The sequence below is a fragment of the Echiichthys vipera genome (assembly GCF_963691815.1).
Source record: "Echiichthys vipera genome assembly, chromosome: 1".
NCBI lineage: Eukaryota > Metazoa > Chordata > Actinopteri > Perciformes > Trachinidae > Echiichthys > Echiichthys vipera.
In genome coordinates, this window is record NC_139826.1 from 10,764,954 (window position 1) to 10,791,321 (window position 26,368).

Genomic DNA, 26,368 nt, shown 5'->3' on the forward strand with positions numbered 1-26,368 from the left:
CCTCCTTTTGGAGCATGAAAAATACGTTTCGTTCACTAATTACATGATAGGGACATCCTCAAAATTAAACAGCTGCCTCTCGGTACAATCTGAAGGCTGTCTGAAGTGTCCATGTCACATGGGATCCAACGGACTCAAGTGTGGGAACGTTCAGCCTCCTTGTCAGGCTCTTAGAAAAACACTTACTCCATCCACAAACAATAGGAATGCTGTGAAGCTACCATCAGCTGTCCACCATTGTGTGTCTGTTTTTTTTTTTTTTTTTTAAAGTAAATGAAACGCATGCAAAGTATTCACACCAGCAGATCTACAAAAGGCCATAGATACAGGCGTGCAGGTTTACATGCACACGGGAATAGTGGATCTGTTGTCTATGCAGGTGTCTCAGTGGGATGATGATGTGCAGCCACAATGGAGAGTTAGCCTCCTCATCTCAGCCTGAAATACAACCTTAGTCTTAAGTAGGGAAACAAAAACCTCTTCACACCTTTCTAGGCTATTCCCACCCAGTCCACTGTCCTCTGAATAGCGTCTCTCTGAGGTTATTTCTCACTCAGACCAGATTCAGCTGGATCTGGCATGAGGTAATGCACATATATGACTGGTGGAGTACACATGCTGTACATGACGTCAGTGACCACCTTGAACCACCCCATTTAAAAAAGGTTGCTCAGCTGCTCACTGTATTCTTGACAATCTTATCATTTACTCTTATTCATTAACACTTTGTTGAACAATATGCTTACAATATACATTTCTGATGGTTTTCCTTCTGTGCCACTCACAGCACAAACATGGTACTAGTACTGGGATTTGTGATGTAGTAAATGTTTGTTCAGTGGGTGATGTTCTTGACCTGGACACCAAACTGAGCTAACTTCCAGACCTTGAGTGATGACAATTGCAAAGATAAAGATATCAGCGCTACAATATGCTTCATTAACTTCGCCACCCTGCTGAGATAGAGTGGAAAGAATAATGTGCACTTGTCCATCACCTGAGATTCTGTTGGGGAGATGAGACGCTCAGCTCGGTGCTTTTAATGATCTTGTAATGAATAATAATAAATAGGACGGAAATGATTTAGTATTATCACAACATTAGTACTTTTTATTGGGTTCTGATCAGACTAATAAATCTTAAATAAATGAATTAAAGGAATGAAATAGCCAAATCACTACAGGCGTTGTTGGATTTTATTTAATGCGGTGGTGTGGTGAAGTCCAGCACAACGTGTCTGATGGAGTGCCACCAAAACATTTGAAAGTATAGCCATTTTACACTCCTGTGGCGTCCGATAAATAGAGCTGCAATGATTAGTTGACCAACCATTACGAGAATCAATCAATCTTTAAATAATTTTGAATGCAAAAGAGCTCTTTTCACGACCAAATGTGGAAATTTGCTGCTTTTCTCTTTATTACATCATATTAAACTGAATATCTTTGGGTTTTGGGCTGACAAAACAAGACATTTAAAGATAAGTGTTTTTTCAAATGCAGTAGTAACAATTGGTGCCACTTCTATTGGTAGTGTATCATCAATTTTTTCAACAATACCCAGCCCTACAGCACAACTAGTCTAACAAAACCAAACGATTATGGATGAAACGGTTGCCGGTTAATGATAAACCGCAGTGAAATCCCAGAAGGTTACTATTACTGTGTCTCATATTTGAATCCTCATTAAATCAGTGTTAGATCACCACACTTTGAAAAACTCACAGTTAATTCTGTCCAGAATCAGCCAAAGTTAGAAACGGTCTCTCAGACGCAGGCGCACCATGCAACATGGGATTGTTTTGCTTCCATTAAAACATGCCAGAAGGCAGTGGCAGCGCTCCACTACAGAGATTATTTTAATACTTAAGCAAAACAAAACAAAAAGTGCATAGTACTGCTAGTTTTCTTTGTGTTTTTAATATAAAACTTGGTCACTATTATTTGAATTTGAAATGTTTATACTGTTCCACCTCTACAAACGATGTTTCCTGTAGATGCTGAACTTGTGACTTGGTGTTGTTTGGATACTTAGTAAAGGGTTTAAGTTGTGCCGTGTTTTCAGAAGCTAAAACCAGAGTTTCGCTTGACCGCTATTGCAATGGTCATCTGTTCCATGTCTTGCACACTGGCACTTATAGTGTGTGTGTGTGTGTGTGTGTGTGTGTGTGTGTGTGTGTGTGTGTGTGTGTGTGTGTGTGTGTGTGTGTGTGTGTGTGTGTGTGTGTGTGTGTGTGTGTGTGTGTGTGTGTGTGTGTGTGTGTGTGTGTGTGTGTGTGTGTGTGTGTGTGTGTGTGTGTGTGTGTGTGTGTGTGTGTGTGTGTGTGTGTGTGTGTGTGTGTGTGTGTGTGTGTGTGTGTGTGTGTGTGTGTGTGTGTGTGTGTGTGTGTGTGTGTGTGTGTGTGTGTGTGTGTGTGTGTGTGTGTGTGTGTGTGTGTGTGTGTGTGTGTGTGTGTGTGTGTGTGTGTGTGTGTGTGTGGAGGGGGGTGAGCTTCTGAAAGGTTGTTAGCATTTCAGATTCTCTGCAGAACAGATATCCTCATCCCCCACACCCCTCCTTCTGTCAAACCAGAGAAAAGACCGGAGTGATCTCATCTCCAAGTACTAACGGATTACACTGCAGCCTCTATCTCACTGTCAGTGTTACTGATGAATGAGCTTTTCTGTGATTCACAGAGCCAGTGTGCCAGAGGAATGCTGCCTTATCACCGAGTGATGAATAAATGTAGGGAGTTGTGTTTCCTAGCCCTGTGGTTTTGACGTCCTGTGCAGTGAAGAGCCTGTACCAAATCTCTGATCTGTGTGATTAAAATAGGTTTTGGGTAAAAACACCATGGTGACTTGTTAATGCTGGAACTTTGTGCTACTGTTGCAGTCATTGGAATTTGTTTTGATTAATAAAATGCCTCGCGAATCCAGAAGCAGCCCAAATGTATTTTTTAATAAGGGCAATTTATTGAGTAACACCTCATCTCTTGCTTTCAGTAGGGGGAGGTTTTGTTTTTTTATAGACTCTGTGTGATCAGCAGCAGGTTATAATTCCCCAGCTCTGATAACAAGCTGAACCTGCTTTCCATCTGTCAGCAGCAAGGACCTCCAGGGTTCATACGAGCAGAAGAAAAAGCATTATAGTTACTGCTGAGATCAGAGGGAAGGTTAACCTGCTGTTTTATGGCCGCCTCTGTTTACTTTTTAGTGGGTTCCAAAAATGTAGGGTAAAAAGGCTGCTCTGACGAAGGGTAGAGGAAACAATAGTTAGTGTTACTGAAGCAGGGCTGCAACCCCAGAATGATTTATCAACAGAGATGTGAGACTTAACAATGCAAGGAGACGTGGGGCCCACTTCACCTTTAAATCCTAACTCCTACAGTGTGCGCTTACAGCACCATCTGTCTAATCCTGACTTCCCCTCTTTGAAACTACACTAAAGATTAGACTCAAATGTAAACTTTCTCAAGTAACAAAGCTGTTGTTGGGCTGATCAAGTTGTTCTATACAGTATAAAAACATTAGCCTTAAAGTTTAAATGCTCTGTGCCCTTTTTGATCCCCACCCCACCCTTACTCATGTAACATTACATAGTAATACTTCAAATATTATTGGAAGAAATATTAAAAAAATTACAACTGTAAAAGTTAGAGACATTCAGAAGCTCAAAGAGAAGGTACATAACATAATACAATTAGTACACAAATTGAATATGAATAAAGTTTAAAAAAATTAAGGCAGATATTTAAATGTATACATTAGTTAAAAAATGGTAGGAATACAAACGCAAAAAGGAAAGAAAGACACAACATAATTTTAAAATCATAATAATGAAATAAAAGTAAAGTAAAAAAAAAAGAAATAGATAAGTAAAATTAAGGGGCATTTACCACAAGCTACCCCTGTGGATGTGCATATTATTATTTACTAGTAATCTTACTGTGTTATTGACGTAGCTTGGTGTGTTGTCAAAGGGAGTTTCCTGTTTGATGTCTTGAACCACACCTTAGAGCCTGCTTTTCTTCAGCGTTAACCTCTTAATGTGTCATTGCTTTTCTGTTTGGCCGTGTGCACATTAATCACAATAAAATAAGCTCTGCATTGTCCTTTTGTTTGTAAAGTCCTGCGTTATTGTGTATTTTCAGCATTTACTGAGCTATTGTCCTTGTCCATGTCTGTGAGCAAACTTCCAAGAATACCTCCTTTGTATATTATTGAGTATAAGATGACTGATCAAGATATCTCTATCGTTCTGTTTTGCTTACAGAGAAACAGCCAACATCCCCCTCATCGCACTGGGCCTGAAGGAGACAAAAGACATTGACTTCTCCACTCTATTCAAGGTACAGAAGCAACAACTACATTTTCCTACCACACATTTTCCTTTCAATGTAATTCAAGCATTTTGACTTCAACATTTTCCTCAAAGTAAATATTAAATTGCTTCGATGACGTTTTAGAGCAAAGCGATGGGGTTTCACGCTAAGATAGCACTGTGACATTTGGCTTTTAAAGCAACAACTGACATCTCACTGAGCTGCAAAGATGTCAAAGGATTGGCTCTCACCTGCGTGTCATCTGTTAAACACATGCTGACAGCATGAACACAAACTTTATGGACAGGGAGGAATAGCACGCTAACCAACAGGAACATAAAGACAGAAGGGTTACAAATACTGCTAGTGTGCATGCAACAAATATGACCCACATTGGCAAGCAGCGTTTTAAGATTGCTGCAAAATGAAAGTCTCCTTTCATGAAGTATTTGGGTCACGCGCTGTACTCCTGCTACCACATTATGTTCGCTATTTATTCGTTCAGGAACAATAGTTGTTTTAACCATAAAGATTTTTGTGGTTGACTAAAGTGGGTCAGTAGGTAAAGAGACTAAGTAGAGTTATCATGTAGCTATGTCCCAAATGTGGGGGAAGCACAGAGATTTATGACTCTGTCAGTATTTTAATGCTCACTTACTGACTGGAATTTTTACCTCTGGCTGGCTCTGACAGAACGACAGCTGACATTAAGAATGATGTGACGGAGGGGATTAGTGGTGATAGTCCGCCCTCTAACTGAAAGGGAACAAGGTTAAACCCTAACAACTGGCCTTTGTTTTGTTTGTGACAGGACTTTATCTTGGAACACTACAGTGAAGACGGGAACAGTTTTGAAGAGGAGATTGCTGACTTGATGGACCTGCGACAGGTACTGTAGTGTACACACAAAGTCTGATCTGACATTGTATCTTGATCATTTCTGATAGGTGGCTTTTTTTTTTCTCTACTGCCCTCCATAATAATACTATACCCAGCATCCATAGCATTTTCTACCACACAAAGCACTGTGAAATCCTTTGAGGGTTGAAGGATTTGTTTCTCAAACTATATTTTGTCGCCCTCGTCTAGTGCTTTCTAGTCATGCAGATAGTATCAGTTTTATTTCCTGAGCTCTTAAGGTCCGGTGTTGGTCTATGGAATTCTTGAGAGACACTTTGTAACATCTGTCCAGCTGAGACTACAAATGAAGAAAAAGAGGAAGTTCTCCTTTATGTCAGACTGTATCAGATCTCTTTCCTTTCATGCTCCAGGCTTGCAGAACGCCAAGTCGAGACGAGGCCGGGGTGGACCTGCTGGCGAAATACTTCAGCCACCTTCCTCTGATGGAGAGCCGATTCTTTCCCCCGAACCGCCAGACCGGCATCTTCTTCACCTGGTACTCATCAATAATTACTATTCAAAATGAATGAATCAGTATTTATAAGAACAATTATAAAACATGTCTTTATGAAATTTTTCATAGGACTATAATACAGATAATAAAACAAATGCAAAGGTTTCCGAAACATAAATATTACCTTAAACTCCCAACTTTGAGATGGAAAGTCAACAGGTGAGACAACAGCAGTGATTAAACAGGAAATACTGGAAGCAAAGAATGTTGCAAAGAAAGCTATCCCGCTCATTAATCTAGCTGAGCCCCTACACCAGAGTTTGAAACTCCAGAGTGAATACATGTTGTTGTTGTTGTTGTTATCAGATTATTCATAATACTGAATCTGGTCAGTGGAGTTTGTGGGGACAATAAGAGCATTTTTTTATTCATTTGGGGGACCTTTCAAAAAATATCAACACTATGTTGCTAAGAGCGCCTGACCACCGTCTGACTTCATGCTAAATACACTTCATCCATTCATGCAGCGGAGATGGAGAAGAGGGGGAAGATCAGCTTAAAGGTTTAAATCCTCACAACCTTTAAATGTGAAGTTTTCACAAAACATAGTGGCAAACAGGTTTTTATTCTTGCTGTTTTTTTTACCTGTTTTATTCCTACAGAGAAAAGACTCCAGATATCATAAGCTATATTACTAGCTATAACTCTTGCATTGTTGGAGGGGCTATGTAAATACTGTGAAAGTATCAAAACACTCAATCCACAAAGAAATTTGTTACACACAGCCTTTATTCAGAAACTGTGTCTTTTAATGAGCCGTCAGGACTCCTGTACAGTGATGTCACAGCTATCATATATATAGGTAGAAAGTGCTGCTTCAGTGTTGTTACAGTCGTTCCCTGGCTGCAATGATGCTGCTGAGAGATTTTGTACTTATTTTAAAAGGCTAGGTCAAATGAGATGATGGATTTTCTGTCATATAAAATAAATTCTAACTGATTTGAACGGGCTGTGGCCAAATTAATGATTCGTAATCAGAAGATTCGCAGTAGAAGCAGTCAATTCACCGGTCAAATCACTTGTGAGCATATTTACATATTACATTTTATTTCCCATTATAGTGAGTGCTTTTATTGTGATCAGCAGCAAAATGCATTATCATCCATCCATAGCGTGAATTCAGGTATATTCAGACAGACAATATGAGAAAAAGAATGTGTTTTTGGAAATGAGCACGATATGGGACCTTTAACATCACATTTTCCGATAAGGCACTCTGTGACTGTTTTGATTCCTGCTTTATAAAAATAAAAAGTGACATCTAACGCCTCTTTCCTTCAGGTACGACTCCTTCACTGGAGTGCCAGTATGCCAACAGAATCTGTCACTGGAGAAGGCCAGCATCCTCTTCAACATGGCCGCCCTCTACTCTCAGACCGGTACACGTAGTGACCGACAGACAATAGGCGGCCTGGAGGAGGCTATCTCTTCCTTCCAGAAGAGTGCAGGTAGGAAGAGATAGGATTCATAAACTGGCTGAAACCGATACCTCCTCCCTCACCAGCCAATAAATGACGTTAAAGTGTCATTTCCAACATTCTTTTCTTTATTTCTTAAAACCATGTGTATCTGTAAGCCCGTGCTATATCTAGTTCGATAATTCAAACAAGAGAAATAATAGGAGAAACTTCTTTAATGCTCCCATTGACAGAAACTGTTCACGGAGGACACCTTTGATAAGTGATTGGTATAGAGAGAGAGAAAGACAAAGAAAGAGGATAATGGATAATAGACACCTTCTTTTAATACTTTTGTTCTATTGAACATTTGATATGTAAATAGGTGCATCGATACGGCCCATAAATGGCCAGATGTAGTGGTTTATTAAAACTGAAAATGCTCCTTTCCCCTTGCAGACATTTCCTGGTGACCTTTAACATTATAAAGACACACAACTGTTCAGAAAAAAAACACAGCGGAATGAAAATAGTATATTTTCAGTATACGTGCCAGCCTCCACCCTCTGACTTTGGCTCCATGATGGAGAATGAATGCAGTTCATGTTTCTTTGGCTTCTTGTCATGTGGCTGAGCTCCAGAGAAGCACCCATCATATGAACTGGTTTCTCAAGCTTCTGAGGTTTCAGGAAGCTTCGACAAGTCTTGATAGAGTTATGACTTGGCAGTATGCAGGAGTATTGCAGTATAATTACAGCTCTGAACGGGCCATGGCTCTGGTTATGTTACTTTGATGGCTATAATTTAGGCTTGTACTACGTAAAACAATTATGTTGTTATGAGGAACATTGTCACCAGTATGAAGAGGCAGCAATAAAGGGAGGTGATAGACAGGGACGCTTTCTGTAGAAGGGCTGCTGCAGTGCTCCTTAGCCAGGGCCGCAAAAGAGGTTTAGAGGACAAGAGGAGCCAGCCAACAATGGCAGAACCTTAGATGAAGACTAGCGAGGCAGTGCTCTGTTATTAAGTTGTCTACATCTCTTTGCTGCTACGTTATTAATCTGTAAAATCAGAGGGAGGCACTCTCAGTTGGAATGCAGATGGTCTTATTGCTTCCATCAAACATGAACAACTAATTTAAGAAGGTTTGTGTCTTGGCTCAACTTTAAAGAAGCACACAGACATTGATCTCACTGTGAGCACTGGATAGTGTAGTAACAGCAACTGGCCCCTTGGAATGAAAGGAAGAAGTAGATGAATCACTGAATTCATGTGTGGAACCTTTTTAAAACATCTGCATAAGAGAGTGTCAGTAATTAGGGTTAATGCAGCAGCATGCTGAAGTCATTTTGTGGATCAGCAAACTATATGCCTCTCCCAAATGGACTATTTGAGTTTTGACCATATTTACTCTTGCCCAAACATTTCATAATTCTTGACTAGAATGAATACAATCTCCCCATTCAACTTCTCGCTGTGGAGATAATAAAGAGAAAATAGGCTGTGCTCCCTGCAGGGTCTTGGCATCACAAACAAAATACTAAAAACAATCTCCAGAGTCCCATTAAACAAGTTACTTTTGCACAGTGCCTCCCAACTAGAGATGTTCTGATACTCTTTTTTCCATATACTAATCTGATGCACATATATATCTGTATACTATATATTTTTTTTTTGTTGTACATTGTATTATTCATTTAGTCAATAAAATACACTTTATTTAGTACAGTAAGAGTTTAAAACAGTAGTGCAACAGCAACCGAAATTGGAAACACTCCACGAAACTGAAGCCCTGAAGACTGTACACATTGTTGTTTGCTGGTATATTTTCCAGTGTAAAATATTGCCAAATTGCTGACATTTTAGCTCTGACTTCTGTTACATTCTTCACTAGCTGACCAAACCAGAAATCAGTTCTTCTTCACTGCTCTAAAACAAAAGTTGGCAGCACAGCACAACTTGCTGTGTAGGCTTCTGTTTTTGTATCTGGATGAAACTACTTCTGACTACTTATTTTAGTGGCTAAACTACATGGTATCAGACACCAGATCCAGCTTTTTAGTCAGTATGTGAGGCATTTTGGATACCGGTATCAGTATTGGGACAACTCTACTCCCAACTGAACTAAAACATATTATTGTTTCTTTGGGTTAGTTTGGTTTCGAGGTGTGCTGACCCCTCATTCTCCCCCAGGTATCTTGAACCACCTGAAGGAGACATTCACTCACACTCCCAGCTACGACATGAGCCCAGCCATGCTCAGTATGTTGATTAGGATGATGCTTGCTCAGGCTCAGGAGTGCCTGTTTGAGAAGACTGCCCTGCCTGGGATCAGAAACCAGTTCTATTCCCTGATGAAAATGGCCCAGGAGGCTGCAAAGGTAATTATCTTCTAATACACACTCAGTCCCCTCACCATTTAGGCACAGTGTTCTTTTTTTTCTTCTGTGTATATACTGTACAGGAGGTAAAGTGTGTGTGAAGTAATAATGTCGCCACCGTCCGATTCCTCACTTCTATCAGTGACTGTATCCGGATCAGTGCTTTTACAGTCCTCTCAGTAACTCTATCCCCCTTTTCCTGCCAGGTCTCAGAAATCTACGACCAAGTCCATCAGTCCATGATCCAGACGCCAATCAAAGACAATGTCCCGTTTTTCTGGTCCACCATGTCTCAAGTCAAAACCAACCACTACCGCTCCATGGCACACTACTTTGCAGCCTCAGCGCTCCTGGACCACCAGTGTAAGGAGAATAACTGGGATTTGTTGATCATTTTCACACAGATCTGATGTGTAAAAGACAAGAGAGCGAGGTTTATCTGAATTCAGAATTTAGATAGAATCAGGGAAAATGAAAAAATAAAAAATGTCACCATGTATCTATTATTTGCAAGTAATCATAGATTCAAGCTACATTACATAATCCTGTAAGATATTATTCCTACTTGTGAAAAGCACTACCGTCAGAGCAAGACTCGGTTTTTGCAATGCATAGTTATTTGCATATAGTGTGTACTGCACCAGGTACAGTTGTGCATCAGAGGCCTAATGGAAGCAATTGTGCTCTCCAAAGACATACTGTTTACAATGTAGTTTAATAATCTCCTTTTTTGACAATAAAACAGGCGAGGTTTTATGTCAGCTAAGCTTTATTCACTTGAGTGATAAACAACCTCCACCCCCTCTCCATCTAGACATCCACTGTACAGGTTGGAATCTGCCTGCTCTTTGGTTCTAGCCTGGCTGTTGACTGTTAAAGTGTGAAACAATTCTGGGATTGGTGCTATAAGACTTTAAGACACACCACACACAAACACACACACACACACACACACACACACACACACACACACACACACACACACACACACACACACACACACACACACACACACACACACACACACACACACACACACACACACACACACACACACACGCGCTGCAGTTCCAGGAACTCAGTGGCAGGATGGGCAGAGAGTGAGAATGAAGGAAAATGGTTGGAGCGAGTGAAATGGAGTGGATGCACTGAAGACTGCTGGAGGATTACAGTTATGTAGCCTCTTAATGCTGAGAGAGCCAGCCATTGAGTGAAAGAGGAAGGGAAGAATGTTTCATGAGTGAGCTAAAACTAAAGCTAATTTTGTTTATCGTACTGCTTTAGTTGTTGCCATCTTGTTTGTATTCCTTCTCTTTCTTACTACTAACATTAACAATTGCAACTTGAGAGTGATTAAACTGAAAAATAAATAAATAAATAAGATTATATAAAGTCGACAGTGGCTGATCATAGTTTTACCCAGTGCCATCTATAAATGGGGCAGGACTGAATAGAGGAACAACGGAGCGAAGCAGCTCTGAGTTGTGCAGCTCATTAACAGATTCCTGTGTGAAAGAAGAGAATAGAGCAATTGAACCACAGGACTGTAGAGAGAGGACTCAGAGTGACACACAGAATGGAGACTGCTGTAGTAAACACATTAACTGCAAACAGCAATAAATAAATGCTTTGAAAGTAATGTTAGAAAGGGTAGAAAGACAATTTCAAAGAGTTCACTAGAGTTTAAATAATGTATGTATGTGTCCTGTCTGCCTTTCAAATTCCTATTTGCTACAATCAAAGCAATCATGGCATCACGTCATGCCATTCAGGAGTGTTAGCCATGTACTTCAGCATTGATCCACATTTTTGTGATGGACAACATTCAGTTTTCTGATTCGTTTTGCTCTGTGTTGTTCAGTGCGTCTCAGTGACGATGAAGACCAGCAGGAGAAGACCTTGTCACAGGTCTATGATCGCCTTCCTGAGGGACGCTCTCCTCTTGACATCCTGAAAAAGAAAGATGAACGTCAACGCATTGGTAAGGGCGACAACAGGAAACCGAACACATCAGACTACCAGTAACATCATGACTGACTCTCAATCTCATGTTCATCTCATTCCCTTTGCTCCTCTTTATTGTCCTTTTCACTCCTCTTTTCCCCTACCCGCTTCTCCTCATCCAATCTATGGCAAATTCTGCTCTCTCCCCTCAGGTAAAGCACACATTCGTCGGGCCATTTTGGGTCACGAGGAGGCTCTACGGATTTATAGTTTGTGCCACCACTTGAACAAGCTCGAGGTCCTGCAGGACATTTTAAAAGCCAGTCACCAGCGATCGCTCAACAAGTGCAGTGAGAATGAAGACGAGGAGGAGTTCACTGACTATACGGAGGCCCCAGACATCATCTGTGAGTCTAAAATGTTTTCAGAGAAGACCTGGAACAGTCGTTATGTTTATTTGAGTCTTTGAGGAGAGAGCTATTCTTCCTGTGGTTTACATAGAAACTAAATAGTCACCCTAGTTTCACGACAACAAACACTTCACGGATGACAATAATGTCAAGCAGTCTCTGCAAGCGGTTCATAAAAAGGCTGCAGTGTTGTGTACCACGCCTGCTGCAATCAGATGTGATAAGTGACATTTAATTCCAGGTACAGATGATGTAATGTTTACACTGTTAACTCCCTGGCCTCCTCTCTACAGGGAGACAGCTGATATGTGGTTGTGACAGTAAACATTGTAGACTAACAGCTTTGTTTTTGACCCCTTCTTCCCATAGCTAAAACAGAGCACAAAGCAGAGATGGAGGTTCCTGCAACCACAAAGGTGAAAGTCACAGACTTCTTCCAGAGGCTGGTATGTGGGTTACTAATATTCTTCCACTCACATTGCTTTTTTTTTTTGTACATGACGGTCGGTTTATTCATCAAGTGACATAAAATTGCTCTGGATTTGTGTTAGAAGCTTTGGAAGTGAACTTGTTTTTTTGAACACCCAGAGTGTATTTTGTTATTTCTGAATAAAACCAACCAAGGGTGAGAGTCCTGGAAGCCTTGGCACATTTGGGCAGCTGCCAATCCAAATCTTGTTTCCAAAGCCTCCTGGACTTTCAGCCATAGCAACAAATGCACAAAAACTAACACTAACCAAGGAAGGTGGTACTCTGACGCTGGCTTGATTATCATGATGGTAGTCTGGATTACCAGATGTACAGTGTGGGCACCGTCACTGCATCCTGGGTGAAGCGCCGCCCAAGACGTTTATGAGTGGTTTAAAGAGCATTTTTTCCTTCGTATCAAAGGTGAAATTGTGCAGCCAGACAATACTCCAGCAGTGACAAAACGCTGTGGAGTGTTGGCAGTGTAAGACGATCATGGTGGTGGCTGGGAGGGGGGTGCTGGCATCCTCTGTCGCTGAAACTGGAATCTTCTGTTCATGTCCTCTGAAAGATGCATTCATTTGGGAGTTATTTCTTTCATTTAGCAATCATTTACAATTACTGCAACAGAAAACACTCTTCAATTTCAGGAAAAAAACAACCTGAGCAAATGATTGTTGAGGAGATTAAGGGTCAGAGATGACGTTCCCAGACAACACGTGTAATTAGTCTCTGTGATGAAGTACCTCTCCAGTTCCTATTGTAAAATCAACCTAAGCTCTACAGTAACATTCTCAGCAACAAGACTCAAATCCTTTTTGATCCACAGAGAAATAAGAGACTCAAAAGTTAGGGTCCCATATTGTAGAAAAGTAAGATTTCCGTGTCTTTTTTTAATTATAAAGCAGGTGGAGGTTCTATATAAATTACTGTAAAAGTATCACAACGCTCAATCCGCAGATCGGAAACTGTCTTTAAACGAGCCATTAGGACTTCTTTACAGTTGTGATGTCACAAGGAAGAAAGTGCTGCTACAGTATGATAATAGTCATTCCCCTGCTGCAGTGATGGTGCAGAAATGCAGAGAGCGCAGATGCAGGTGACCTGGTAATGCTGACCAATCAGAGCTGACTGGGCTTTTTCAGGCAGGGGGTAATTACGGATACAATATATACAGAAAGTGTGTTTTTTGAACGTTGCAAACAAAGCATGTAAAGATGTTCTAGAAAAAAACAAATACATATGAACTTGAAAATTAACATAATAGTGTATTATTGGTTTTGCTATTATTATGTGATGTCTAATGTTGAAATGATCAACGGAAACGTAACTGATAACAATTATAACTGATTGATAATTAAATTAATTTTAAGTAAAGAGGAAGATTTACAGCTTCTTATTGATTTAAAACCATGGTTCATTTAATGATGTACTTTATTTGTGTCGACAAAATACGCACTTCAATAATGGAGGATAATCTAACCATTTTTTATATACTAAAAGATATCAATTAGAATGAGTCTATATTTACAGCAATAGTTGTGTCATGCAGTTGCTGTACAGAATGGTAGATACTGCAGATCTGCAGCCCAACATTCAAGTAGACGTAACCTGTTTAGTATGTTGAGAATGTTTTTCGGATGAATCACTTAAAGGACTGTGTGCCTTTCAAAAGGAAATGTGACTGGCCTGGTGAGAGTCTTAAAAAAGGAGCTGCTGTCATTGACACTGATCATTCAAAAAGACTCTGTGGCCACATGACTTTCACGTACCTCCTGAATGCATATAGTCTATGGAGCGATGTACTAACAGATCCCAGCTGTGGACTGTAATTATGTTTATCTGGCCTAGTTAGTCAGTTTTCCCTCACTGTCTCCACTCAGGGCCCTCTGTCAGTCTTCTCAGCCAAACAGCGGTGGACAGCCCCACGGACAATACAACTTCTACCAGAAGACAGAGACCTGGGCTTCACCCTGAAAGGAGAAACACCAGTCCAGGTGGTTTCGTTGGACCCCCTGTGCCCAGCTGCTGTGAGTCCACCTATGTTCCTTACCTTTGTCTGAACACAGGAAGATTGATATTCTATTTCGTAGCCAGCCTTTGGTTTCATTGGACGTCATTAGGGGATCAAAATCAGCTTGCAGAGACTTGAAGCAACACAGCGAACATCATCCGCAGATTTCTTTCTATCAAAGTTCTCTAAGGAATTTTGTAGTTTATGAAATAAAACATGCACATTTTACTGTGAATAAGCCCTTTTTATCGCCTTGGGATGGTTATCTATGATGACCTGCTGGAGGCAATAGTTTACTGTCATCTTTATTAACCAATGTCATCAGATAAGTCTGTAGTTTCACACTCTGCACAGGGGAAAGGGTTTCATCATCTGTAGGCTGTTAGAAATAGTTCGATATACTACGTTATTATATATTATATAGCACAGAGGATATTTCAGGGGCCATGTTCAGTGCTGTCTTCTGTTAAACTTTAACAAATGCATACGTTGCTCAATATTAACTCCCCACAACAGGATTAACTAAGAGGGAGTGACTGTTTACGGAGGGAGAACTAACAGCTTAAAACCTCAGGCATGCTTGTGCCATGACTATCAAAAATAAGATCAGAGGATATAGTCTTATATGCTTTGATTTAAAAAAGTAATTCTCAGCAACATAACCAGGACTCAGCCTGAAAGAATGTTTGGACCCCCCCCCCCCCCCAGCCACTCTGGCTACTAATTTAATTAAGAATCGGAGTATTTACTTTGCAATCCTTTTCAGTCTGACAGCTCATTAAGAGGTGCTGAGAAAGAGCAGACTCTTATTAGGCCCTGCAGGCTGCGCAGAGAAACAGATTAGTAGTATTATATAAGTCTAACTAGGCCAGACTCCTTATAACTTTTAATACTGCATTTGGCAGGATTTATTTTGAAACGGAGTGATTCTTCCCGGAGTTGTTGACCTACCTCTGGTGAACACGGATCAAGTGATCAGACAGAAATATCTAATCTTATGTTGATTTCCCACAGCTGGCACACACACACACACACACACACACACACACACACACACACACACACACACACACACACACACACACACACACACACACACACACACACACACACACACACACACACACACACACACACACACATGCACGCGCACACACACACACTCTGCTGTAAAAAAGCTTTGTTAGGGACTGAGCCTCTGTTTTCTCTACTGATCCTGGCTGCCTCCACGGTGTTGAAGGAAAGTAGGTGAACCTGACTTGGTTACCATTCAAACAAACCTTCAGCAGTAAATATTTACTCTGTCTGCTGCAGCATCAGGTCATTTCATTCGCCCTTCTCTCTGACTCCTGTTTTTCTTCATGTCTTTTCCAGGCTGACGGTCTGAAAGAGGGTGACTTCATTGTTGCCGTGGGCGACACAGATTGCAAATGGATGGGCGTGGGCGATGTGATGCGGCTGCTGAAGGATGTGAACGAGGAAGGGATGGACATCCAGGTGGTCAGCATTATGGACAGCAACCCTCCAATGGTATGCCATGAAAAACAAAATCTACCTGGTTTTCTTGATTGACAGTATAATTGGTTTTTGTATCAACGGCACAGTTAGAATACAGGAAAGAGTCCCAATCTTTGGATATATGAGATATGACGAACATCTAGAGCCTAAAACAGTTTTTAAAAAATCTGTGAAGAGAGTAAACTAGAAGATACTAATATTTGTTAATATTTGGATTGTGCAGGAAATGGTTCATGTGCCAATATGTTTATTATCAGGACAAAGAGATCAAACCTTGTAGTTTTAGGCTCATTCTTTGTGGGACATGCACATGCAATGTCTAAAAAAAGCAAGGTCTAGCTAAATTCATCCTATTGTTGATACAAAGAGACAGTTTGTGAGAAAATGAATCATTCAATAATACAGTTTTTTGGTAAGATTGGATTATATAGTGTATTGTTTCTGTTATTTTGTCCAGCCCCTGCACATTTCATACCTGGCACAGTTGCTACAATAGTCTGGCTGTTTATTGACCTCTGTGTTAAAGCAGTGAGAAAATGAATAACTTAGATTGCTAACTTATTGACCCCATTTATTGATGGAGACTGCACAGCAGCTTTTTGATTAAACAAACACTAAATGTCACTGTCAATATCTGTGTCCAGCCTACCAAGAGTGCCACCTTCTGCGGAAACCTGCCTAAGACCTACTCCATGATTTCCCTTCCCTATGACGATGACGACAAGAGCCCCAAGTCCCGCAAAGTAACCAAGAAGTCTTCCTTCATCAACTGGGGTCTGAAGAACAGGCTCAAGAGCGCCAGCACCCTTAGCCTTCCAACAGCTGACCACTCCGGTACCCTTCCCTGGAACAAACCCTGTCCCAGCTTCCCCAGCTCCAGCTCCTACAACGACAGTGCCCTCTACTGAGCTAGCTGCAGACTTATTACATCGTGCAGTATACATATTAGGCCTAGTATGGCTGTGTATAGTACTGTGTTGTACCCATACTGGACGTGCTATGGTACAGTACCAGTGCCCCACGGTGTTTCCACTGGAAAACCCCACTGAGCAGTAGTGTATGTAGCTCGCATGTCACCAGTGTAATGATGACTTTTCTGCCAGCTACCTTGGAAAGTGGCTGTGCCAAATACTGTATATAGGCACCTTTGATGGTACATGGGCGTCTCCCCAGCACAGTTCAGTATCTGAAGTAAACGTGGCTGCACACCAAACATAATGGGAAATCATTCTGTGCCATGCCAGTATGAGTACAGCACAGTACAACTGCACTGTGGAAAAAACATACCAGTTATCATTCCAGTCTATATATATACACACACATACACGCACACACGCACACACACACACGCACACACGCACACATAGCACTGAGACAGGCCTCTGAGTTAAACTGTCATCTCAGTATGTTTTCTGAGGAAATGCTCCAGACGAATTCATCACACACCCAGCGTCGGTTTCGACTTCACTGCAAGGGGGTAATTTGATTGTGGCTTAAGCATTTCCTTGTTGGTTCCATTGTGTACGTATGTACAGTTATGGTCTCTGTGTATCGCTCAATACATGTTTCATACTGTATATGAGAAGGATTAGGTCATTGCCACAAAATGTGTTGCAATAAGTGGATGGTGATTGGTTTTGGGGTTTGAAATAGATACATTTTCTCAATAGAAATGTAGATGTTCTAAACCTTGTTGCAGTATGTTAAACAGTGATTTAGGGAAAAACTAATTGTGCTGTGCAGTTGTTTTTGTCTGGGGTTGAGTTGATGAATGCAATGTTCGTTAAGCTGCTAAAACAATCTATATATATACTATATATACATTGGTTATGTGTTAATGTCACTTTTGTATTTGTGAGACCGCCTTAGAGGATTATTGTTTCTGCTGAGTGTCGTGCCTGGGACACAGTAAATGGAAACACTGGTATTTTAGGTTTGCTTAATACACCAGTTATGCCACAGACCAAAATGCCTCCATGTCCCTAATATGCCAGGATGTACCATTTACCAGCCTGACTCATCTTACCCAGCTCTGGCTCTCTGTTATCAGTGCTGCTGCTGCTGTCTGGCAGTGTGTCCATTTGTAAGAAGAGCGCGAGCTGAGTGTCTCTCTGTTAATGTGAATCATGATGTAGTTAAAGGTTATTTTGTCTCCAGAAGGGAAGAATGTGGGCAGAGCGGGGTCATTCCTGCATCGTACCTGGACAGTCAGTCGCCCAGCAATGACTTTGATCAAAGCCCACAGTCAGGTTTCAACTATTTGTCTTAATCCTAGTCACTCCCATATTTTACTGACACTTTGCAGTGTTGGGCTATTTCTTTATCTACAAAGTAGATTCTTATACACGTTTGATAATCAAATTATTTATGTAATAAAAAAATAATCCACATAAAAAAACATAAATATATATATACCTGTACGTTGTAAGTTTCTGAACTAGTTTGTGAATGGTCAAGTTGTGAATTTTTGCACGTCGGATATCTTGGTTGGTTTTTGGAGGAATGTATTTTACTAGCCGTGTTTAATCCTTTGGTGAACTTATATACTGGTACATTGTGTCTGTAAAGATATTTTAAAATGTAAATGTTTTTAAATGGTAACACTGAGAAGATGTAACGCTCTTTACTGTCACTGTTTAACTAATGTCGTGTCTTAAGTGCCATTTATGCTTAATCATGAAGGAAAATGTCACAATAAGTGTATAACAAGAATGTGCAGTAATTGATTCATAATAAGTGCTAACAGAGGATGTTGTCAACCTTACAGATCTTTCCATGCATTTCACTGCATAGTGATCCGAAACGCCTTGGTCTATATGTAGAGTGTTATTGTAGACTACCAGTTCTTCTAAAGGTTTCAGGTTGCATTTGCTTCTTTCTCTGTACTTTGTACTGTGTAGAAACTGTAGTGTGAATGCTTTGTAAGTCTTTGGGCCACATGTATAAACTCATATCTTAATAAAAGAAGGGGACAAACAAATTTCCTGGACTCTTTAGAATATGTACTGTATTTGTGGTTCTGTGTATCAACTACCAAGCAGGTTGGGAATGACTGGAGTTTGAACGCAGCCCTCAGTGAGCCAACATGGATTTGTATCAGTTGGGAGTCTGGCCTGGGATCACATGACATCTTAATCTACCATCAGGAAACAAGAGAAATACCATGTGGTTAAGTTTTACCCATCACGCCTTTCTTCACCCATACCATTCATGTTCTTTTTGCAATACCTGGGCACAGTTTATGAAAGAGTTGACTGTTTATTGTTTGCATTTTGGAAATGATTTCCCCTAAGGACTAATTCTCTTCACTATTTCAATGTATTTTAACAGAAAAGGTTGATATTGCAGGAACCAAATCTGTTGATTGGTCATAGGATTTATGACTATTGTGTTTTGTAAAGTATACTATTAAAATCAGCCTGTACAGTGCAGGTGGGCATAGAAACTAGATGCATGGGTGATTATTATGACAGTTTTTCCCTGTTGCGTGTGAAACTTCTAACCTACCAGTCAGCTGTAAAACATACCCATTGGGGTATTTGCTTGCTCTTTATTGTAATATACCAAGGTTTGCAGCGTTATGGAAAGTTAAAGATTTAAAACATGTTGAGGACAAAATGGACTGGATCTAAGATATTTTAATGGTCTATCGTGATGCTTTAAAGGGAAGCCTATTACTAAAATGTTATTTTAGAGGATACATTTAGTTTAATATGTAGGGCCTATTATATATTGTATGCATAATAGGCTATATCTATAATAGTTGCTTAACTGACAAAGAAAGAAAGAAGGAAGAAAGGAAAGAAAGAAAGAAGGAGGTGACAGTTATTCATTAAATGGAACGAAACCGCCCTCTGTTGGCCTGGCTACTGGTCGGTAAGGACGTCGTTGCTAGGTGAATCATTCCAGTCGCTGATTGGCTTCTCTCCTCACTCTTAGCCAATCAGCACTACTTTTGTAGCATCGTGCCTTCTCGTGGTAAAGCGTCTAGATACGAGAAATGTGAAAACAGTCAGCCTGTTGAATGTAGTTCTTTACCATTTTCGGGTAAAAGAGGACAGATACTTCTAAACACATGCCAATGACAAGTAAACATTTCTAATGCTGTTTGACTAAAGAATGGTCGGTGAACGTGTCAACCCGTCAGCCTGAACTGAAACAAGAACTCAAGAACCCGTTTCACTATGTTGAAATTCAACTTCAGGAGGGACAGAGACAAGGACAAGGAGTTTGTAAGTGTTTTTTAAATGAATTAAATCAACGTTAACTTTTCCTAATTCTAGCTAGCTACACGTCTAGCTTAAATGTTCATCTTAAAGCTAACATGTACCTAGCGTTAAAACATTTAGGTTATTCAACGTTAGCAAATGTGACGTTCGGGTTATTTCAGAAATGTTAAAGCTAACATTTGGAAACGGTTTTTTGACGTAAATGTGTCTTGTGGAGTAAAGGACTTGTTATTTAGAAAGGCAGTTCAAGTACCAGTGACGGGTGAATACTGGGAATTGTTGCCAATATACAGCCACGGTGGTGTTTCTGTGCTGTAACGTTTACAGGCTGTTGTTTGAATACTTCCATGACACGTTGTGATTCTGTAATCATCCTTTCCACCCTTCCCCTCCCACCTACTTTTCCTCAGTTATTTTAACACTAATGTATTAACTTAAACTCTCCTCAATCATTGTCTCATAGTACCCACGGTGTGTGTTAATGTCTACGTGATGCTAACCTTCTTTCTAACCTTCCCTTATGTGCTATTTGTAGAAAAATATAGCTCATGGTTTGATTCCTGCTGCCTCCATTGCTCCCAAGCCTGCTGTGCCTCGTACCCCACCCCCACGCAGCCCAAACCCCTCACCCGAGAGACCCAGGTACCCAGACTCTCCATCACCTCCAACCTCAATCCTCCTTGTTATTTTGCTGTGTTTCCTCTGACCCAGTTTTGTTGTTAAACCACTATTTCGTAATATTTGGGAATGGATCTTAATATCCACATTAAGTTAAATTCACATCATCATTTGCAGTAGTTAAATGTTCCTAAAGGGTTTTTGCACAACTGCTGAAGGAATTCAGAGAAAACGCAGCTTGTCCTTTCTCTCTGTATCCACCACAATGCAGAGTCTTTCAGCGGGAAACATTTTGGGCAACTGATGGGCAATATCCTCTACAATTTACCTTTTTTATATGTTTCTTGTTGCCACTTTGTAACAGATTGTTGAACCATTTGCTCAAGTCGATGCCTCGACATTCTACTAATGTTACACAAAGTATCTGCATCTCTTTATATGAGTTACGTCTTTCTATCTACAGATCAGCCTTAGCAGCAGCCATCTTGTCTTCTTCGCTCACTGGACAGGCATGGGCCCTCCCCCCTGCCCGGCCGAGGTCTTTCTCCGAGAGTGGCCATTCAGAGTCCTTTATATCTGAACCAAACATCAGCACAGAACTTTTCATTAGGTAAACTCCCTCTAGCAAATACACCAGTATTATCACAAGATTTGTGGCAAATGAGGTGACTCCGAGTTTAAACCAGACCTGGGGCTGTATTTATCAAATGTATCACAGTAGAAAATGTGCAAATGGTGCATGATTGATCCTACTTTAAGGATTAGCAGTGAAAGTATTATTGGAGCTCTCTTTAAAGAGAAATTCCGGGATCTCCACCACAATCTACAAGGGCTGAAGAGTTTTTAAAAAAAAAAGTGAGCTGTGACCTTGAAAAAAAGGAAAAAGTATGTATATTTTTTGTTGCGGCACTCTGAATGTTCAGACAGAGTATCTATCTCAAGGCACCATCTTATCTTGTAGTGAGACTCAAAAAGCCATTTTTCTTTAAAAAAACAAACAGAAACTTTTAATAAGATATAGCTAACCTTCCTCCACTGTTACTGTGAGATATTACTTTCTTACCTTCCTCAGAGACAGATGGTCAGAAGATTTGGCTAGCCGACCACGCCTGTCCTCCCCTGACCACTCAGACGAGGAGTTGGAAGACAAAGAAGAGGAGGTGGAGAGTGAAGAGGACAAGGAAGAACATGTTTACCAAACTCTTGACGGACAGGAGAATTGTTCAGTCACAGAACCTGTATATTCCCTGCCACTTAAACCGAAGGTGAGATCCTACAGGAAGATCTCATTGTTATGTGTATTAAACAAGTTACCAACTAGAGTGTTGCTAGTTCTAATCTCAGTTGATCTTGCTTAATGGTCAGCAGAGAGATGGCCCAATAGACCAATCGGATGTAATTAATAACCTTTATAATGGCGCGTATTACATTCAGGGGAGCGAGTGTGTACACCTGTGTGTACACTAGAATGGCCCACTCAAACACCGTTAAGGTTACCAGTTAAACCTGTGCCTTCCCTGCTATGACAAGTCAGAATATCTGTTTTAATGTTTGTGTTGAGGGATGATTTCTATTCTCTCTCAAATATTTCTATTTCAGTTTGGGATGTCTGAAGTTAAGTGCGGGTATTGTGATACCAGTCTGATCCACAAGGAGGCACAATTGTTTTCTCAGTAGTCATTTTAAGGACTTTTCTTGCATGGTTGAAATATCCTTTCAGTGTTCTTGAATCATTACTTATGGCTGGCTATTATTCCTCCATATCAAAGCTGTTTTTCTGTGCCATTGCAGGTCTTCTACATTTGACATTGACATACAATTTATTTATTTCCTGAGACTTCTCCCCTTGTCACATAATACTGTAAATCATTATTTGCCTCTGATTGCCTGGCCATTCAGCGGCTGGCTCTTTGGTCTTATTCTAACCCTGTAATTGTGATTTATGGTCGAGCCACACCTGAAATGTCTTTCTTTACGTACTCATGCTTAATTCTATCCATAGTCTGTATCTGTAATAATATGTCTGTGAGATTTCTACGAAAAATCCCAATGTTCATATCCCAAGAGTCTGCTATCACTGCATATTGTTCAGTTCTATTCATGTTCTTGTCATGTATACTGCTACATTGGGTTGCTAACCTATAATGGTCCCAATGGGCTCTGTTTCCCCCTGTCAGCTGTCTCTCCAGGCTAGCAGAGTCTAGCTGCCTGCTGCTTAATTCACCAGTTAAAGTTAGCTGAAAACATTTTACCAACAGAGAGAACATAATGATAGTAGATTTGTACCTTCATAAAACTGTGATCCATAATAATATTCTCATAAATCAACATATACACATTCAGCAGCTGCCTTCTTTATGTTTGTTAGTGAATGAAACTCACTGAACTGTACAGTACTTGTTTAGATTCAGTTGCCAGTTTATAATGAACACCTCGGGGAAAACTAAGGGGTATTTCTATATTTTGTCCACCCCATTCATTACAGGGAGGGTAGAGTAAACAACAAACACCTCTCTGTAGAAAATGAAATACACTTAAACAGCATCCCAAACTGCAGCCTCCAGAATGAGCATAGAGATGAATCAACACCTTTTCCGAATAACCTTCACGAAAGTACAATTTATTGCATGACTGTTTTATTCAGCTGCATTATACAGTATGTACTTAATAAACTGCCAGTGTGTATGAATATAGTTTATTTTTTGAAAATGTAATAGCTGTTCCTTAGGGCAGGTTCTAAATAGAGCAGGTTCATTCAGTCATCCTCATTCATGTATTTCATTCTTTCTTTGAATCTTTCTTGCTATTGTATCCACTGCAAACCCTTCGCTACACTGAATTCACCACTGCGGCTCATTCGCATTGCTTAAATGTGATCCTGAACATTTGCTGGCAAGATCTTATTTTCCACGTTTTGACAATGACCATAAACACAGCGGGCTCTGAAATAGCCTTGCACAAAAGGGATACAGGTAGCGGGGTTTTGGTAATCTATGTGAAAAGACTACCATTATTATTATTATTATTATCTGTCTGACTGCCTGTTTGTTGGTTTTGCCTTTCTTCCAGACGAGCACACCCCAGCTGATTCAGATGTCTGGCAGAAGAGTGCCTTCTCCAGGTAAACATGTATGAGAAGCGGCAAAATAAGCCCACCAATAAATACGAATATATATGACAAAATGCTGAGTATAGTGTAGCAATCCATAGTAGATTTACCTTTTGTCCATTACCCTTTATTTAACCAGTAATATTCCCATTGAGATTTAAAATCTCTTTTCCTGGCAAAAGACAGCAGCATAAACATACAAGTTTCACATTTAAAACCAATACAACACACAACTAAACATGACACACAACTTAACCTGATAAATCAACAAAATAAAACAGCATTAAAAATAAAGAAGCAGATCAGTGCTCAGAGACAGTACATGTGCAAAATGTATTTAAAAAGTCCTTAATCCTGCTTTTGAAATGGTCCGTGCTTATGAGGGATTCCAGTTTGAAATAATCCTGTAGTTTATTCCAAGATAGGGGTGCTAAATATAACAACAACAACAATAATATTATTATATCTATCTCTAAGCAGCCACCAGTAGTCGATAGAGTGGTTGAATGCTTCAAATTATTAATTGTTGACCTTTAGAATAAGCTAATAAAGTAGCAAATGTACTATGAAACCTCTAGAACAACATTCATCAAAATCTGTTTGTGTTGGTAGTGTTGGTGTATTGTTGGCAAATAAGAGTGTGGTTTTAAGTTCAGAGAGATAAAGCTATAGAGCTCTCAGTAATAACGCATTTTTAATGTACATCTATATAAAATATATCTAACAGAGATTTACAGTTTTCTATTTAGAAGGAAATATAAATTAATTTATTAGAACGGTCTCTCACAAAAAGACTCGGCTAGATGATACATCTTGTATTAGTTTCCAGACTTAATAAAGCCTTAAATCATTAGAGCTAAATGGTAAGCCTTATTATAGTTGCTATCACCTAAGCTGTCCTCTGGCTTTTGACATTCTAAATTAAAAATGTTATGTGTCCCTTAATGCTCCTACCTTGAACATTAAATTGTGTATGAAACATACAGGCTGGCTGTGTTTAAAGTAGCACATTCAAGCTATGGAGAAAGTCACTTTTACAGAACAATACAGTTCATGGGAAAACTGGGCTATATAGTAAAGTACACAGGACCCAGCACTACTTCTGAAATTGTATTCATTTAATGATGGCAGGATTTTTCCCCTTGCTGTCTTCTCAGATTTCCCAGAGGAATCCAGTGTCCAGTCTCCTGAAGCCAGCTGTGATTCTTCCAAGAAAGCCTCTATCAGGAAGAGCCCTGGAAGTCTGTGTAGATGTAAGCCCTAACGTAGCCTGCTGTGTGTCTGCTTATGATTTTTTCTTTTACTGGATATTTGATAAATGGCCACCCTTTGATTTTTCAGCACATCAGTAAAAAACACGGCTTGCTTTCTCTTTTTCTGTCACTTATTATAGTCCAAGATATTGCCCAAGTCAAATCAGGTATTTCAATTCAATTTTATTTTATTTACAATGCCAAATCATAACAAAAGTTATCTCAGCACACTTTACAGAGTAGGTATAGACCACACTCTATGACTTATTTATGATTTACATAGACCCAACAATTCCTCCATAGAGTACGGTGGCAATGAAAACCTTCCCTATAACAGGCAGGAACGTGGGACAGACCCAGCTCTGTGGAGGACGGACATCTGTCTGCACCAGTTGGGGAGGAAGAAAAGGAGAGAGAAAGAGAGAAAAGACAAAGACAGACACGAAACAGAGAGACAGACACACTTCCAGAGATGCAAGCAACCAAAGAGTCACAGTAACTAATAGATAATAATAGCTATAGTAATGTGAATATGACTTATATGTTATGGCAGTTAATACAGTAGAATAGTAGAAACAAGCACAGCTAAGGTGACAGAACATGAAAATGATGATAATTATGGTGGCAAACATGATTAATGAGGAGTAGCGGTAATAGCAGCTACGATACAGTGAGACATACCACTGGTGGTGTTTTGTGGCTACAAATTTTATAGTTTATAAGACTAATGATAATATATAGATGACTAATAGTTATAATTATAGTATTTAATATATGACACTTGATGTAATGTCTATAGGAGATAACTGCATATTCCCATATGTGTTATGTATTGAGACTATTTTTTTTAAGGAATACAGTTAATTTTCAAATTTTAATTCCATTTAGACATAAATGTATATTTATGTACTTCCAGTAAAAGTATTCACCTTCCCTATTACAGCTGCGCAACCCATCCTAACCACTGCCAAAAACCTAAATCGGCGCGCCCGACTGTCTCCAGAGCCCAGCAAGGCGTGCAATGAGGTGCAGAGGGAGGTAGCGTGGGCCCCGCCAGAGAAGAACACAAGAATGATAGATCAACAGAAGCTACTGGAGGAGAGACTACAACTGCAACAGGAGATCAGTCACAGCCAAGTCTCCTCAAAGCCGAGGTCATCTGCAGGTAGAGTGCAGGAGCCGCTGGTGATGTACAGAGGGACGAAAAGCTGGGAATGAGGGAAGGGCGAAAGAGAATCAATAGAGTGAAAAAAGGAGTAACAGGGGACAAGGGATGAAGGGAGAGGGAATGAAGCTGTGAGTCACAAAAG

General features: G+C 40.1%; 2 protein-coding genes across 3 annotated transcripts in view; both read left to right on the forward strand.

Moving 5' to 3' along the window:
• rhpn2 (rhophilin, Rho GTPase binding protein 2) overlaps window positions 1-18,816 on the forward strand; it is a 33,858-nt gene extending 15,042 nt beyond the window's left edge. Inside the window, exons 4-15 of one of the 2 annotated variants that reach the window (XM_083918967.1) lie at window positions 4,255-4,330; window positions 5,115-5,192; window positions 5,575-5,699; window positions 6,999-7,165; window positions 9,308-9,495; window positions 9,702-9,858; window positions 11,357-11,476; window positions 11,652-11,846; window positions 12,219-12,295; window positions 14,201-14,347; window positions 15,706-15,861; window positions 16,494-18,816. In XM_083918967.1, the coding sequence (XP_083775093.1) occupies window positions 4,255-4,330; window positions 5,115-5,192; window positions 5,575-5,699; window positions 6,999-7,165; window positions 9,308-9,495; window positions 9,702-9,858; window positions 11,357-11,476; window positions 11,652-11,846; window positions 12,219-12,295; window positions 14,201-14,347; window positions 15,706-15,861; window positions 16,494-16,757 (1,750 nt within the window). In that variant the 3' untranslated portion in view covers window positions 16,758-18,816. The remainder of the gene's footprint in view (window positions 1-4,254; window positions 4,331-5,114; window positions 5,193-5,574; window positions 5,700-6,998; window positions 7,166-9,307; window positions 9,496-9,701; window positions 9,859-11,356; window positions 11,477-11,651; window positions 11,847-12,218; window positions 12,296-14,200; window positions 14,348-15,705; window positions 15,862-16,493) is intronic. The other variant, XM_083918968.1, reaches the window with a different exon arrangement.
• A 1,217-nt stretch (window positions 18,817-20,033) lies between these two features.
• cep89 (centrosomal protein 89) overlaps window positions 20,034-26,368 on the forward strand; it is a gene marked incomplete at its 5' end in the record, with an annotated part of 59,586 nt that continues 53,251 nt past the window's right edge. The window contains 7 exons of the mRNA XM_083915310.1: window positions 20,034-20,081; window positions 20,614-20,720; window positions 21,160-21,306; window positions 21,769-21,961; window positions 23,766-23,817; window positions 24,963-25,058; window positions 26,002-26,223. Coding sequence (XP_083771436.1) covers window positions 20,034-20,081; window positions 20,614-20,720; window positions 21,160-21,306; window positions 21,769-21,961; window positions 23,766-23,817; window positions 24,963-25,058; window positions 26,002-26,223 — 865 coding nt within the window. The remainder of the gene's footprint in view (window positions 20,082-20,613; window positions 20,721-21,159; window positions 21,307-21,768; window positions 21,962-23,765; window positions 23,818-24,962; window positions 25,059-26,001; window positions 26,224-26,368) is intronic.